The following is a 13,849-nucleotide window of genomic DNA, read 5'->3' as shown; positions in this document are numbered from 1 at the left end:
GCCTATTTGGATCTAGCCCACATGCTTTCGACCAGACCACACAGGTGTGAGGCCAGCTTTGATGTACTCTTCAGTCTTTGTCACCATCATGACCGGCAGCGCTGTCTATGGGAAGGGGAAACAGAGGTTTCTTTCTCCTGGGTGATTTTAATGGCAGTGCCATCCATCAGCTGTTCACACTGGAAACTTGGAGGCCATGCTTTACCTACCTGCATCAGGCAGGCTAGAGCTTAGCTCTAGATTCTGGAGTCTAGAACGATGCTTCTGATTACCCTCTGGGTTCAGAACCAGGCTTTCAGACACACACCCTTGCCTGGGATAAAGGCTAGAACCTCCTTTGATTGCAGAGTTATTCTCCTAAAACAACTGTATTTTGCGGAAAACAGCCCTAGTCCTTCCTTTAAAAAAGCTCCATGCTCTCCATGGCACCAAAAATAAAGCCCAGAGACTCCCCTAAGTCGTCTTATGGTTTTAATGACTTCTCTCCATCCACAGACCCCTGCCCCTTCCGTCACACACATCTGTGTTTTCCTTTCGTTTGGTCTGCCTAGCCCTGTCCCTCAATATACTTTACATTGGCAGACCCTTTCACCTAAAATGCCCTTCCTCACTGGACTCAAATGGATTGATCTGATATCAGCCATATCTTTTTAAGAGTTCTCTATCCCTTAACTGAACTCATTGTCCTCATTCTCCTGTTATTTTTTGTCTGCAGATAGATTCAACCTGTCTCCAGTTCGACTGTACCTCTGGTTATGGAGTGGCCTCAAGGGGAAAGGCTTTAAACAATCGAGCCAAAGAGCAGTTTTCCTCTTCCATTCCTGCATGCCGTTGTGAGGGTGTAGTGAGGATGCAGACCATAGTCGCGCGATCCCCACTAGGGGGCGGTCCAGCCTATCTCGGCTCAGATCAGGCCGGAGGGAAGCTGGAGGGGATTTTGCCTTGGCCATTCCCTTACTCTCTCTGTCTTAAGGCTCTTCGCTGACTATTCACCAGCCGGAAGGAATTTCGGTCCTATCATTCCCAGGGATGGTCAAGGACAGCCTGGACAGACCGCGAGTGGGCCACAACATTGTCAAATCAGAAGATAGGGCGCGCCGGGCGGTGGTGGCGCACGCCTTTAATCCCAGCACTCGGGAGGCAGAGGCAGGCGGATTTCTGAGTTCGAGGCCAGCCTGGTCTACAGAGTGAATTTCAGGACTGCCAGGACTACACAGAGAAACCCTGTCTCGAAAAAACAAAACAAAACAAAACAAAAAACAAACAAACAAAAAAGAAGAAAGTGCCCACACGTGGGTGAGGCATCGGCCCCAGTACAAAAAACCGCTATATCACCAGGGGACAAATTGCACGGGATGAACGTGCGGGGGCGGGAGGGGATCGTGTCGGAACTGCGTTACAGCTGGGTTAACTAAACTTTTTGAGACATAAAGGGGCCCTGAGCTGCACTCTGGTCTCCGGTGCTACTACAGTCAGGCTCCACCAGCCGAACGGGGGCTGGAGGGCGGGGCTGAAGAGGGCAGGACAACTTCATCCTGCCCCGCCTCCATTGGCTAGGGCGCCGGGGAGGGGCGGGGCGCGGCTGCCAGATGTTGGGGCGGCAGCGGCAGGAGCTACGGAGAGCAAGGAGCCTTAGAGTAAGGCAAGGGTGAGGACGCCACCACCCGCGGGCCGACCCGGCCCACTCTGCGCCGCTCCCGCGGGTGATCGGCGGGTGAGCCGGCCGACCTGGAGAGTGTACAGCACCAGCATGCACAGCGCTCGGCTTGACAGCTTCCTGAGCCAGCTTCGCTGGGAACTGGTGAGTCTTTGGAGTGGGTGTGGTTGTGAAGATGTGTGTGGGGTGCGTGGCTGCCGCCTGGATGGAACAACAAACGGCAACCGGGTGGACTCCGGGTGCCCATCAGAGTCAGGATGGGGGCAGGGTAGCGCGCTACAGATGGCCCAGATGGCCCGCTTCGGGTTTCTGACGGTTGGGAACTGTTCTGGGCATCAGGTAACAGGCGCCCAGCTGGCCGTGCTGGCGGCGAGGGGGCGGTGGGGGGGGGGGAGGAGAGTTGGGGAAGAGAAGTTTCTTTTGGGGACCAACAGGGAGCACCCAGGGCCTAAAGAAGTGCTATGCTGCTGTGGACATCCCCTACCACGGGCTGGCCTGTACCTCCTTCCTCTACTCTGCCTGCCCGCCCTGGTGGCGCGTGCTGACTTGCCCGGCCCTGCGTGCTGCAGCCTGCCGGACTGCCACCAGCTCTGCCGATGGGAGCCACATGAGCCTCGAGTGCCAGTGCCCCCATGTGGGCCCTGTGCTTACAGTTCCGCCTTGCTGCCCAGAGGTTTTTCAAGTCCTTCTGAAACCTCCGTTCTCAGGGCTGGCTTGGTTAGACACTTAAGGAGTCAGGGACTAAGAGATCCCTGACCAACATTTGCCCTATCTTTCTCTCCAGTTGTGTGCTCGGGACACAGGCTCACCTCCAATGTCTGGCCCACTACAACCAAAACCCAGAACTGATCAAAATGTACAGCCAAAGCGCCAGTTCAGGGCCTCGGATGTTTTGGAAGAGGACTCTGTCTGCTGTGTAGAAGAGGAAGAGGAGGAAGGCTTGGTAGCAGAAGACAAGGGTGTGTCCTTGGGATGTCCTAGGGAGCATGCTCTAGACTGGGACTCTGGCTTCTCAGAGGTGTCGGGCAGTACATGGCGAGAGGAAGAGCCGTCTGTACCCCAGCGCCAAGCACCCAGAGAACGTCCACCTCATAGCCAGCGTTTCTCAGTCAGTGACATTCCTATGCGCAGTAGGGCGGCTGTAACCAACATACCTCCTGCCCACCGTCCGAGGCCCAAGTCCACCCCAGATGCTTGCCTGGAACATTGGCAGGGATTGGAAGCAGAGGACTGGACGGCAGCCCTTCTGAACAGGGGCCGCAGTCGGCAGCCCCTGGTGCTAGGGGATAACTGTTTTGCTGATTTAGTTCACAATTGGATGGAGTTGCCTGAAGCAACCAGTGAGGGGAGTGATGGAGATGTACCCCGAGCACGGGCTCGACCCCCTCAGTTCCTGCTTGGTCTCTCTGAGCAGTTACGGCGTAGGCTGGCCAGGGCTCGACGGACAGCTATGGCAAGCAAGAGGCTGTCCTGTCCACCTCGCCCAGAACCTGACCTGCCTGCAGACATCTCACGATTTGCAGCCCTCATGAACTGTCGGAGTCGCCAACCTATTATCTACAATGATGTCAGCTACCTCTGACCCTGCCCCTCCAGCTAGGACAATAAAGGCTTTTTTTTCCTAAACTGCTGGTTCCATACTCCTGAGGCTTCAGGAAGTGTCTCTGGCCCTGTGGAGCACAACTAAGACAGGCCAGTCTAGAATGTTCCCTTTCCTTTAACAGGGTTCCTGTCTTACCCGTATCACCTGTGTGTACCTTACCATTCATTTTCTACCATCCACTTCACTTGTGCCTTTTTATTGTTGAAGTATCTGCTGTGGGCTGAAGATGCAGGAATTTTATGCAGAGTTCGTTATGGCCAAGTGGTGGCGTGGTGTGGCTACCTCATCACAGCTCATAATGCAGAGGTGGGAAGGCCGTTTCTTCCTCCTCGCCCTCACAGCTCAGCTCGAACACCAGAACCTTCAGCCCAGGCTTGGGCTTCCAGCCGGTCACGCGCTGAACCAGTTCTGTCACCCTGGTATGGGAGGGGGTTTAGGGAAGATTCTGTAGGTGGGTCAAGGCAGACAGAGGGCAACCTAGTGTGGACGAGAAGGTGCTGGTGAGCCCTCAAGAGCCCCAACCAGGAGCAGGAGCTGCCCAAGGCAGGAAACATCTGAAACTATTTTAGGAGCAGCTGGTGGGGCAGGCAAGAGGCAGGAAGCTGTGTGTCCCTCGAGAGCAAGCTGTGAAGGGAGATGGGGGCTGGGCAGGGTATGGGGAGCCAAGGGGGTTGGCCAAGCAGACAGCTACTGAAGTCCCCTTAGCTCCACCCCCTCCCAGGCCCATTTGTTGGCTCCATTTGGTGGAAGAATGCTTCAAGAAGGTGTGAGGGGCCTAAAATGGGGTTGAGAAAAAGACCTTGTCACCCATGCTCAACCTCCAGAGACATGGTAGAGCCTGGCTATGACCGGCTCACCTGAGGCACAGGTGCTGATCCTGCTTTTCAGATGACCATCCTGAAGAATAGAGCAGAGCTTCACGGTGGAGAAGCATCTCCACCTTCAGTCCATGTTCTTCCTAGAAGGTATACGTCAGATGCCCATTGGGCCGGGCTGGGCTGGGCCAGGGGCTGAGTGGAGACAGGGCATACCTGGAGATGGGCCAGCAGTGACTTCAGTGTCCTTTCAGGCTGCCCAGCGGGCACCTTCAGGCGGTCCCAACAGGTCCATTTCAGGTCACAGAACTACAGGATGGAGGGGAGAGGGATCTAGAGATTTCTCACACAAACCTGCAACCCCTGGCCCAGTTAACTAGCAGCTTTTCCTAGAGGAGGAGCTGCTCTAGAGGCAGGAAGCTGCGGCCAAGGGGGGGGGGGGCGGAAGGTGGGATCTGGGCCCAGAGTCTCAGCCCCCTCCCCGCCCAGGCTGGGGCCAGCACAGGAAATGGAGCTATGGGGCCCTGTATGGGGAAACAGACGTCCATCGCACAGGCCAGCTGGAGAGGGGGAGACTGGGGCTGCTTCCTGAGGAAGCTGGAGCTGCGTCGCTGGAGTCTCCGATAAAGTGGCTTGTTCCTCTAAGGGGAGGCTGGGAGCTGGGAGATACAGCTCATGCTACTCGCCCTTACAAACAGGGCTTCGGACTGCTCGCTGGCATGCAGAAACCAAGGGCATGGTAACAGTGGAACCCTATTGACTCAGAGGGTCCCTGCTAACAGGGATACAGTCTACAGAAACTTTTATCCTTGTCCCATCTTCTTCCCAGGTCAAAAGTTTTGGTACCTATAGCTGAGGGCTGATGATGTAGCAGGCATCAGCCCTCCCAACCATCAGAAAACATACTGGGGTCGAGCTGAGACTAGGCTAAAGGCAGGATGGGGACTCTTACCCACCCCCATTCTATGGACAAAGGCAGCCTCTGTGCTGGTTAACAGTGGGGCACCTCACAAAAGCATTCTGTGTGCTTGTCCAGAAGGACCCTAGGCTAGCTGGTGACCTCTGTCCTCTCTCCTAGTGAGGGCATTTATTCTGTCCTCTTTCCTGTGCCTCAGGGAAATGCCAACTGGGGCAGAGCCTGGGCACACAGTTGAAGGCATTGCCATCCTGTCTTCATAGGAACAACCCCCCCCCAACATACACACACACACACATCCAACAGCACCCACGTATGTGCCCACACGCACATAGTCACATTGAGGAAGATCCTGTTCCTCCATCTGGCACACAGCTGTGCATGTCTGATTCATGTCCACATACCAGGGATGCCCAGACCTTGGTGCACTCCTATGTAGTGGTATAAACATTCTGTCCCATAGGGCTGAGACCCACGCTCCTGGTAGCAAGCCTGATGCCCTTTAACTTGGCTTAAGGTGAACAGAACAGGGCTCCTCAAAAGGAAGCTAGATTCTTTCTGGGGCTGAGTCTACAGTTGCCCCTCCCTCCTCCTTCCCACCAGGATATTACGGAGAAGGAGGGGGCCATGGGGGATGTCTGGCTCCACTAATGAGTTAAAGCTGCAGCTCCCCCAGACCCTGGACTGCAGGGAGGCTGGGGGGTATGGCTGATGGCTGTTTCCTGTGTCTGACAGGTCCCAGTCTAGCTTCATAGCAGGAAGGGCGCTGGATGCAGTCTAGAGGACTCCCCCATAGTCTGGGGCCTGGAGAGAGCCCACAGCTAGAGAGAGAACTGTTTGCTTGGGTAAGTAGAGGGAAAATTCAGGCCCAGTAGGAACAGGGGGCATCAGAGGCTCACCGACTGGATGGCTGGGGCAGAAGGCGCTGAGCGGATGAAGTGGTTTTCAGCCAGGTGCAGATAACTGTGACGAAAGGTACCATGGGATCGGAGCCCGCTTACCACCTTATACAGCTCCAGGCCCAGTAAGCCTGCCACAACTGCTGTACTGGTGGCAATGGCTGGGATAATCCGGCCCACGATTTGCTTGATCTGTCAAGGACAGGGCATTTGGTCTGGGCTCAAGGTTCAGATAAGGTTTGGCTCTCACTTCTAGGCCTGAGCCCCAAAGGGGTGAAGTTACCCGAGCATGATTAACTGGTAGGATCCCGTAGTTCTGACATCGCAGGTCTGTCGCTGCTACCACAAAGTCCACATGGAAGTTGCTGTCATCATCCTGCCAGGCCCAGATCACAGGAGTGTCACCACTGCAGTGGTATCCCTCAGCATGGCCACCTGCAGGCCACTGACAGGCCTCTGGACAGTTTTGTGGTTGGGTAGCCACCACTCCCGCCTTTGCCACACAGTGCGGCCGAGATGCTAGGGGTGTGAGCTGCTTACACAGCCTTGACAGGGGGAAACACAGCTTCTCAAACTGTCCTGCTTCCTTACCTCCCCACCAGCCCAGTTCTTCACCCCATCTTGGGACCCCACCTTCACAAACAGCACTGGCTTCAGCGGGGGCCCCTTCCTCCAGTTGTCCAGGGTTTCCTGCAGTTCCTTCAACTGTTCCTGGCCTGTCGGGGAGCAGGGCACGGGCTCAGTCCTTAACTCATTTCCTGCACTCCAGAGCCTAGTGTCCGTTCTTGGGCTTTGCCAAACCTGCCATCCGCCACCACTTGGTCTAACTAAGGACTCTTTTGGTTGATGCTGACATCTATGTCCTTGCAGCCCCACTCTTCCCCTGTGGTTACCCAAGTGGCTCTGTCCTTACCCGGGGTCACAGCTAGGCACTCCTTAGAATTTTTTTTTTCAAATTGTGAAAGTCTCTCAAGAGAACAGGGATGTGTTTTAGGCAGCAGAGAGAGGACCTACTGAGGGACTAGAGGACGGAAATAAACTAATCAACAAAGTAAGAGGCCCAGAGAAGGACTGGAGAGATGGCGGCTTAGCAGTTAAGAGCACTTGTTGCACTTGTAAAGGACTCTAGTTCGATTCCCAGTGCTTACATGGTAACTCCAGTTTCAGGGGATCAATACACTCTTCTGGCTTCTGTGGGCACCAGTGGCACATAGGTATATAGGTATACATGTAGGTAAAATACTCATACATACAAGATAAAAACTAAATGAGCACACAAACAAATAAAACCAAAGAGGACCAGAGAAAAGGAAGTTGGCTGTCTGGCTTTTAGGCCCCATCTTCCTTCTAAGCACAGTCTGAAGACCCATGTGGAGAAGGGGCAAGAAGAGCTGTTCAAGACTGGGACCTCACCATGCTCAGCAGAGAAGAGGTTCTGGGGCCTGGAATCAGACTCTAGCAGCCGGTTCAGTAGTTCCCTGAGTGCAGGCCGACTTTGTGGGCCAGGCAGCCCATGCATCCGTGCATACAGGTTGGCAGCTGCCAGTACGTAGAGGAAATGCATGTCCTACAGCCAGGCAGAGAGCAGGACCGTGGGTACACGGGATGGGATGCATTGCCTGCCCTTCTGTGGATCTGTCTGAATGCCTGCCTCTCTCAAGGACAGACACTTGAATTTGCACAAGCATGGCTCTCTCCTAGCATGCATGTATCTTAGCAGAATGCAGAGGTGGAGTCTGCCCTCAGGGTACTCAGGTCTGCTGACACCACTCACTTGGTTGGGGTCAAACTGCAAGGGATGTGGACACTTGTTGGATCCTGATGAGAACAGAGTTCCACCCTCAAGCACCTATGGAAATAAAGGCCATTGGGCTGTCTGATCGCCTGGAGCCGTCAGCTGCCCAGCCTCTGACTACCTACTTTATCCGATGGGAAGTGTCTCGGCAGCTCCATGACGCTATCATGGAAGCACAGTTGCCAGTGGCCAAGAGCCCACACCACACAGTCTTGCCAGGTCTGTGGGCGAGTTCTCAGGACACCTATCACTTGCTGCAGTAAGGCCAGTGTCTCTGTCCTATCCGTGGCCAACAGGGAAGTGCATGTCCTGCAGAGGAAGGAGGACGTTTGAGGCTGAACTCTGTGCTTGGAGTCTTGGACTCCCACCTACCTACCTCTGTTGTTGGCCTTACTGTTGGTAGCAGTTGATGGTCTCTGTAGATAGTCTGAAGAGTCCCCCAAATTGATCCTGGGCCCACTGTGGGGGTGGGGGGGAGAATGATAAAGTTTTAGATGAACAGATCTGCAGTTGAGGCTTGAGATGGGGAGGGTACCATGTACTTACCTGCACGCTGTGCTCCATCGTGCTGGGGAAGTGCCTCAGGGTACACACAGGGTAGGGAGCATCCTCAGAAGCTGCATCCGAGGCAGGACCTCTGTAGGCTTCTGTCACAAAGGGCACAAACACTGAAGCACTCCCCCAGGTGCCCTGGGTGCCGGCCTCCAGCAGTGGCTTCAGATAGTGGGTGCATCGAGCAGCGACATAGTGCCCTGGCAAAGGGGCAGAGGGTGAGGAGTGAGGCTACCAGGGGCTTGGGCAAGGGGCTCAGCTCCCAGTGAGGCACTCACGGGCCTGGAAGCTGTCCAAAGCAGCAACAACACCGTTCACCCTGGAGAAGAAGCTGTCACCGTAGATATCCTCTGTGGTGGGATCCAGTGGGCAGGTATATGGAGTCGCTCGTAGGTCTGGGTTGAGACGATGGGCTGCTGCGGCGGCCACCTCTGCCTTGGGCCTCTGGGAAGAGAGGACAGGGCGCATTACGAGAGAATGACCTGAGACGCAAGGATGTAGGATGGGCCAGCACTCACCCTAACATCCTTGGGCCTGAAGAGGAACTGCCTGCTGAGGTTGGAGCGTTCTATGTAATCCATGTCAGCAACAGTCACACCTCCATTCGCCCTAACTCCGAGGCCCACTAGGGCAAAGAGTTTGAGCATCTCACAGCCAATGGCACCAGCACCCACCTGTTGCCGGGAACAGTCTTAGCCAGAGCACGTGGTGTGGATTTCCCAAAGACAATTCCCCACTAGCATCCCCCAGCTCACCAAGAGGTAGTGTTGGTCACTCAGTTTCTCTTGAAGATCAGTTCCAAACACAGCAATTTGCCCATCGTATCGGCAGTTTCTCTAGGGAACACAGATAATGGCCACTGATGGCTGACAGCCTGTACTATGTGTCATTATCCTGAGTTGTTTAATCTGGACCTCAGAGGCGTTTTTCTGGGTTCTTCTCTAACTCTGATTTTGAACAGTGTCACCCACCCACCTACCCCCACCCCCCAGTTCTCACTGGCTGACAGTCCTCAGGGCTGGGAAGGAGCGTCTCCTCTTCTGGAAGACATTCAAGGGCGTCAAAGTACAGCCACTGATCCAGGGGCATGAACTTCCTGGAGATGGCCTAGGGGTGGGTACATCAGTCTGAGGGCCTCTGCCAACTCCTAATTCCTACTCCCCTTGGATCCCATCTGAGGGCTACAGCTGGGTTGGTAACGTGCTCTGTGGCTGCTTCTGGGTATGGGTGCCCTCTGGCACACACACTACCTGCCCGCTTTCCCAGTCTCTCCCTTTCCCCACATGTGCCTACCTTCAGGACCTCCTGGGCAGCCACTCCTCCCATAATGGCTGCCATGGGGCTTAAGGTACCAGCACTACTCAGGGCAATTGTGCGGAGGAGAGTCTCATCCAGTGACTCTTCTTCTGTCCCTTTTAGTGGCTCCAGTTTCTGGGCCAGCTCCACCACAGTCTCTGCATCATCCTGTGGGATGGCACTCAGGCATAGCATGTGTGGGCCTAGTAGCCCCAGCTTGAATTCTAACCTTTCGCTCAAAGCCTTCAGGCACCCATCTACCCTGTTCCACAGAAGCAGCAGATTCCTAAGTGGGAAAGCCTGACATTGCTGCTAGGCTGGGAAGTGCTACTGAAGGATGTCCAACACCAGCCAGAGACACTGAAGGCATCCTCAAATGAGCACAGCTTCCAACCTGCTTGTGATGGCTTAAGGGTAGAGCAAGCAGGCATCTCCAGGCGGCAGGCCTGGTACGTCTATGGGCACAGCCTCCAGTGGGGTGAGATCTGAAAGGTGAGACCCAGAAAGGCAAAGACTGTATTGTGCGATGTGGGGCCACTCACAGGATCCCAGGGCTTGGGTAGCCGGCCATGACGTTGCTGGAACTTGTGCAGTACATGGAAGGCCTGATGTAGGCAGTGAGCACGTTGTACTTCCTGAGTATTCTGAGCCACCACATGGGGCTGAAGCAGAGCTATGTCCAGGGGCTTCTGTAGGGGGTCGGGGTTGCTTGGCTCAGGGTCAGGTCTAGAACACTATGCACCCCTTCACATAGCCAGGTGCTCCCACCCCAGGTGTACTTGTACGCACATGCCTCACGGTCTTGGGTCTCTTGACTTCGGTAACAACCCCACCTCTCAAGTAACGGGAGAAAGTTGTCGTATCTCCAATCTCCAAGGACCCGTCTTCTGTGAGAGAGCCATCCTAATAAGTTATGACCCCCTAAATATAACTTGTTTCCACACAGCTGAGGCAGTGGTTGGAGCAGTGTTGGCTTACTCTGCACACGGACAGACTGTGGAGAACAACTGTTGAGTTCAACCATGCCTTCAATGTCTGAGAAAATCACCAAGTCCCCATCGTAGAAGGAATGTCTTTTGGTGTCTCCTCTCAGGGTGACAATGCCGGGGAAACCCTGAGTGAGAGATGGCTTGTCTTCAGAGTGCCTGTACCTACCTTCCACAGGTCCTGGCACCTTTCTCTGGACATCAGGGAAACCTCTACATCTGAGCACCCACCTGAGAGATGTCCTGGATGGCAGCTGTCATGGGTTCTACCTCGGTAGGGTCCACAACTGTGAAGTCCTCACCAAAGTCACAGAATAACCGCCTAGTGTGGGTGGCGGAAGTTACTGAGGAAGCTCATTAGTTGTGAGTAGGGGGCACTAGGCCAGGCCCAGAAGGGAAGGAATTATAGGAAAGCTGTGGAGACTTTGGTTTGGGCTTGCAGGGTGCACTAAAGCAGGTCTGCATGCTGAGGTGGAGAAACAAGGGCAAGACCGTAGTCCAGAGCATCCTTGTAAGCTTGAGGCTGAGTCGGGGAGGATAGGGGCAAGCTGAGGGCTGGGCAAAGCATTAGGACCAACTGCTGGCAGTGATGTGGTGGGGTACACAGATAGTCTCACCCCACAAGCCCCCGGGTTTCAGCCATCAGGAAGCAGATTCCATGCTTGTGACACAAGGGTCCCACCTTCAGCTGGTCTTCCAGCTTGGAGTCGGTCAGCACCACTACCTAGATGGACACCGTGATTGATCAGCAGGCCCGGAATCACTCGCCACCTTCTCTCTGCCTTTAAGGGCAGGAGGGAAGTACTAGGCTAGCAATGCAAAGTGGCTCTGGGGTAAGCACCTGAAAACCCTGCAGTAGGTCCTCAGTGATGTCACCCCTGTGGACGGAGATCTGGACAGCTTCATTGAGCTCAGCCAATTGTGCTTGAGAGGCCTCAGCCCTGCTCTTTCCCAAGTTCTCTTCTGAAAGGAAACACTAAGGACAGCTCAGTGCAGCTTGATCAAGGAGACCCCCCCCCTTTGGCCTCTGCTCTGGGAGGCAGCATAGAGACCCCCAAGAACTCTTACCTGAGCAGCCAAGTCAGCCCAGCAGGTGGGATGGGGATCATGCAGGGTGAGGCTGCCCACACCTGTAAGGACCAGGTTCTTGGCCACCTCAGCTCCCAGACCCTGCAGGCCACATAGCAAGACTTTGGCTTCCTGGATCCTCTGCATAGCAGGCAGGCCCAGTACATACCTGTGATTAAGAAGAAGGAGGTGGCAGCTGGGGACCAAAGGTCTGGAAGCCACCCGACTTTGTTATCCCACCTTGAGACTCACAGCTGCCTGGAGTATAACTCTTCATCCATCCTCAGTCGTGGGGCTGGAGAGGAGGCTGTAAGGCTCACAGGAGAGAGGGAAGGAAAACAAGGCTTAGCGTCGATGCAAACAGGCACCAAAGCGCTGGTTGCTGCTGGTTACAGCTCTCTTTCTGGCTCCTCTGTGATTTCAGGAAACCAAAAGTGAAACTAGACTTGAGTTGGTTCCTGGTCCTCCCAGTGAATGAGGACAGATGTCAGCCCTCTGCAGGCCAACTGGGGTTTATCGCTTGGATAAGTCCCAGTGTTACAAGAGGCCAGTGACTCTCTGAGTCAGACCTGAGAAATGAGAAGCTCAGGGCAGCCACAAAATGAAGACATGTGTCATATATATATTTTAAACTTTTGTTTTGAAATAACTGTAGACTCAAAATAAGTTGTGAAAATAACACAGGGTGTTGCTGTGTACTGTTCATGCGTATTTGTGGGTGTGTTTCCATCAGCATATATTAATTACACATAATAATGTGCTTCGTTACGGCACTTTCATATGTGTACATTTTGATCATATTCACCCGTTAGCTTCTCTATCCTCCCACTCTTGCTGTTCCTCTGGGTGACCCGGTGAGTTTTGTAGATGTTTCATACAAGAGGATGGGCGAGAAGAAGATGTCTCGCCCTCCTGGAGGGGCGAGGCCTCATGAGTCCCTGTTCCTCCCATGATAGGATGCTCACAAGCCCAAATTTTGTACAGATCTTCCGCAGGTCACAACTACTGTGAGTTCAAGAGCACAACAGCCATTTGTGGCCAGAAGATCATGTTCTACAAAGACTCCATCCTCCACTTCTAAAGCTATCGCGTCCTGTTTTTCACGGCGTTCCCTGAGCCTTGGCTAGAGCTGATCGAGATGTTCCTTTAGAGCTGAATATTCAGGTCACCTCTCTACACACTGACCGGTTGTGAGTCCCTGCAGGGACCACTGTCCTCCACAAAAGGAAACCTCTCTGATAAAAGCCCACAGTGGCCCGACACGACTGTCATTCTACCATGAGGGCCTATGACCTACCCAATCACTCTTTTTTTTTTTTTTTTTTGATCAGGTTTATAATACCAGACATGAATTCTCTCCCTCCTGTGGAGTGGGCTCAGTTCCAATAAGAAAGTAGTCACTGTCACCACAGCAGGCTCAAAGACACTGGATCCATCTTGCTACTGTTTGTTTTGTTTTGTTTTGTTTTGTTTTGAAAAAAGACAAGGTTTCTCTGTGTAAACCAAGCTGGCCTCAAACTCAGACATTCCCCTGCCTTTGCCTCTGAGTGCTGGCATTAAAGGCATGTACCATCACCAGCCAGTTGAGTTATATTGTTTTTGCTTGTTTTGTCTTTATAAAAGTCTCATCATGTAGCCAGAGCTCTGGCTCTGGTCTGGAACTTGCTATGCAGACCAGGCTGAAATCATAGACAGGGCTTGTCTGTGTTTCTTGAGTGCCAGAGTTAAAGGTGCGAGCCGCTACTCCCAGCCTTGATGCTTTTATTTTATTTTTTATGATTACAGCAAGCATGGGAACTACCTTGTGATGGTACTTGGGTACTTGGGACTGAGCACAGGCCACCAGACTTGGCAATGAGTAACCCGCTGCACTGTCTCACTGGCCCTATAGTTGTTTTGATCTTTTTTTTTTTTTTTTTCGAGACAGGGTTTCTCTGTATAGGCCTGGCTGTCCTGGAACTCACTCTGTAGACCAGGCTGGCCTCGAACTCAGAAATCCGCCTGCCTCTGCCTCCCGAGTGCTGGGATTAAAGGCGTGTGCCACCACACCTGGCTTTGATCTGTTTTTAATGTTACATGCATGATTGTTTTGCCTGTGTGTATATGTGCCACATATACCTGGTGCCTGTGGAAGCCAGAAAAGGGTGTAGAATCCTCTGGAACTGGAGTTACAGACAGTTGTGAGCTGCCGTGTGAGTTCTGGAAACAGAGCCTAGGACCTCTGGGAGAGCGACAAGTGCCCTTAACCACTGAGCCATCTCT

The 13,849-nt window shown here is 53.7% G+C and overlaps 2 protein-coding genes across 2 annotated transcripts; one reads left to right on the top strand and one right to left on the bottom strand.

The window, feature by feature from the left end:
* The first annotated feature begins 1,563 nt into the window (after positions 1 to 1,563).
* Inka1 (inka box actin regulator 1) lies at positions 1,564 to 3,283 on the top strand. Its single transcript, XM_021172792.2, has 2 exons — positions 1,564 to 1,801; positions 2,442 to 3,283. The coding sequence occupies exons 1-2, from the start codon at positions 1,751 to 1,753 to the stop codon at positions 3,237 to 3,239; spliced, it is 849 nt and encodes a 282-aa protein (XP_021028451.1). The 5' UTR covers positions 1,564 to 1,750; the 3' UTR covers positions 3,240 to 3,283.
* A 157-nt stretch (positions 3,284 to 3,440) lies between these two features.
* Uba7 (ubiquitin like modifier activating enzyme 7) lies at positions 3,441 to 12,031 on the bottom strand. Its single transcript, XM_021171657.2, has 24 exons — positions 11,840 to 12,031; positions 11,588 to 11,756; positions 11,361 to 11,495; positions 11,137 to 11,243; positions 10,751 to 10,841; positions 10,512 to 10,647; positions 10,323 to 10,420; positions 10,076 to 10,222; positions 9,531 to 9,701; positions 9,237 to 9,344; positions 8,993 to 9,073; positions 8,756 to 8,911; positions 8,516 to 8,681; positions 8,232 to 8,437; positions 8,080 to 8,144; positions 7,811 to 7,994; positions 7,665 to 7,739; positions 7,304 to 7,457; positions 6,524 to 6,606; positions 6,174 to 6,266; positions 5,891 to 6,082; positions 4,292 to 4,384; positions 4,118 to 4,218; positions 3,441 to 3,676 (listed from the first exon to the last, which is right to left on the bottom strand). Exons 1-24 carry the CDS (start codon positions 11,866 to 11,868, stop codon positions 3,547 to 3,549), a joined length of 2,970 nt encoding a protein of 989 aa, XP_021027316.1. The 5' UTR covers positions 11,869 to 12,031; the 3' UTR covers positions 3,441 to 3,546.
* Between the last annotated feature and the right edge of the window lie 1,818 nt (positions 12,032 to 13,849).

Source organism: Mus caroli, chromosome 9 (genome assembly GCF_900094665.2).
Source record: "Mus caroli chromosome 9, CAROLI_EIJ_v1.1, whole genome shotgun sequence".
NCBI classification, from domain to species: domain Eukaryota; kingdom Metazoa; phylum Chordata; class Mammalia; order Rodentia; family Muridae; genus Mus; species Mus caroli.
The sequence above is the reverse complement of the archived record's forward strand: the minus strand, read 5'-3'. Positions and strand labels throughout refer to the sequence as shown.

Excerpts from the sequence above, each read along its gene's own strand:
- Inka1 (XM_021172792.2), top strand. The coding sequence starts at position 1,751 with ATGCACAGCGCTCGGCTTGACAGCTTCCTGAGCCAGCTTCGCTGGGAA. Across the intron at positions 1,802-2,441 it reads GCCAGCTTCGCTGGGAACTG|TTGTGTGCTCGGGACACAGG; the intron begins GTGAGTCTTTGG and ends CTTTCTCTCCAG.
- Uba7 (XM_021171657.2), bottom strand. The coding sequence starts at position 11,868 with ATGGATGAAGAGTTATACTCCAGGCAGCT. Across the intron at positions 10,648-10,750 it reads CCATCCAGGACATCTCTCAG|GGTTTCCCCGGCATTGTCAC; the intron begins GTGGGTGCTCAG and ends TCTCTCACTCAG. Across the intron at positions 9,702-10,075 it reads TACCCAAGCCCTGGGATCCT|GATGATGCAGAGACTGTGGT; the intron begins GTGAGTGGCCCC and ends GCCATCCCACAG.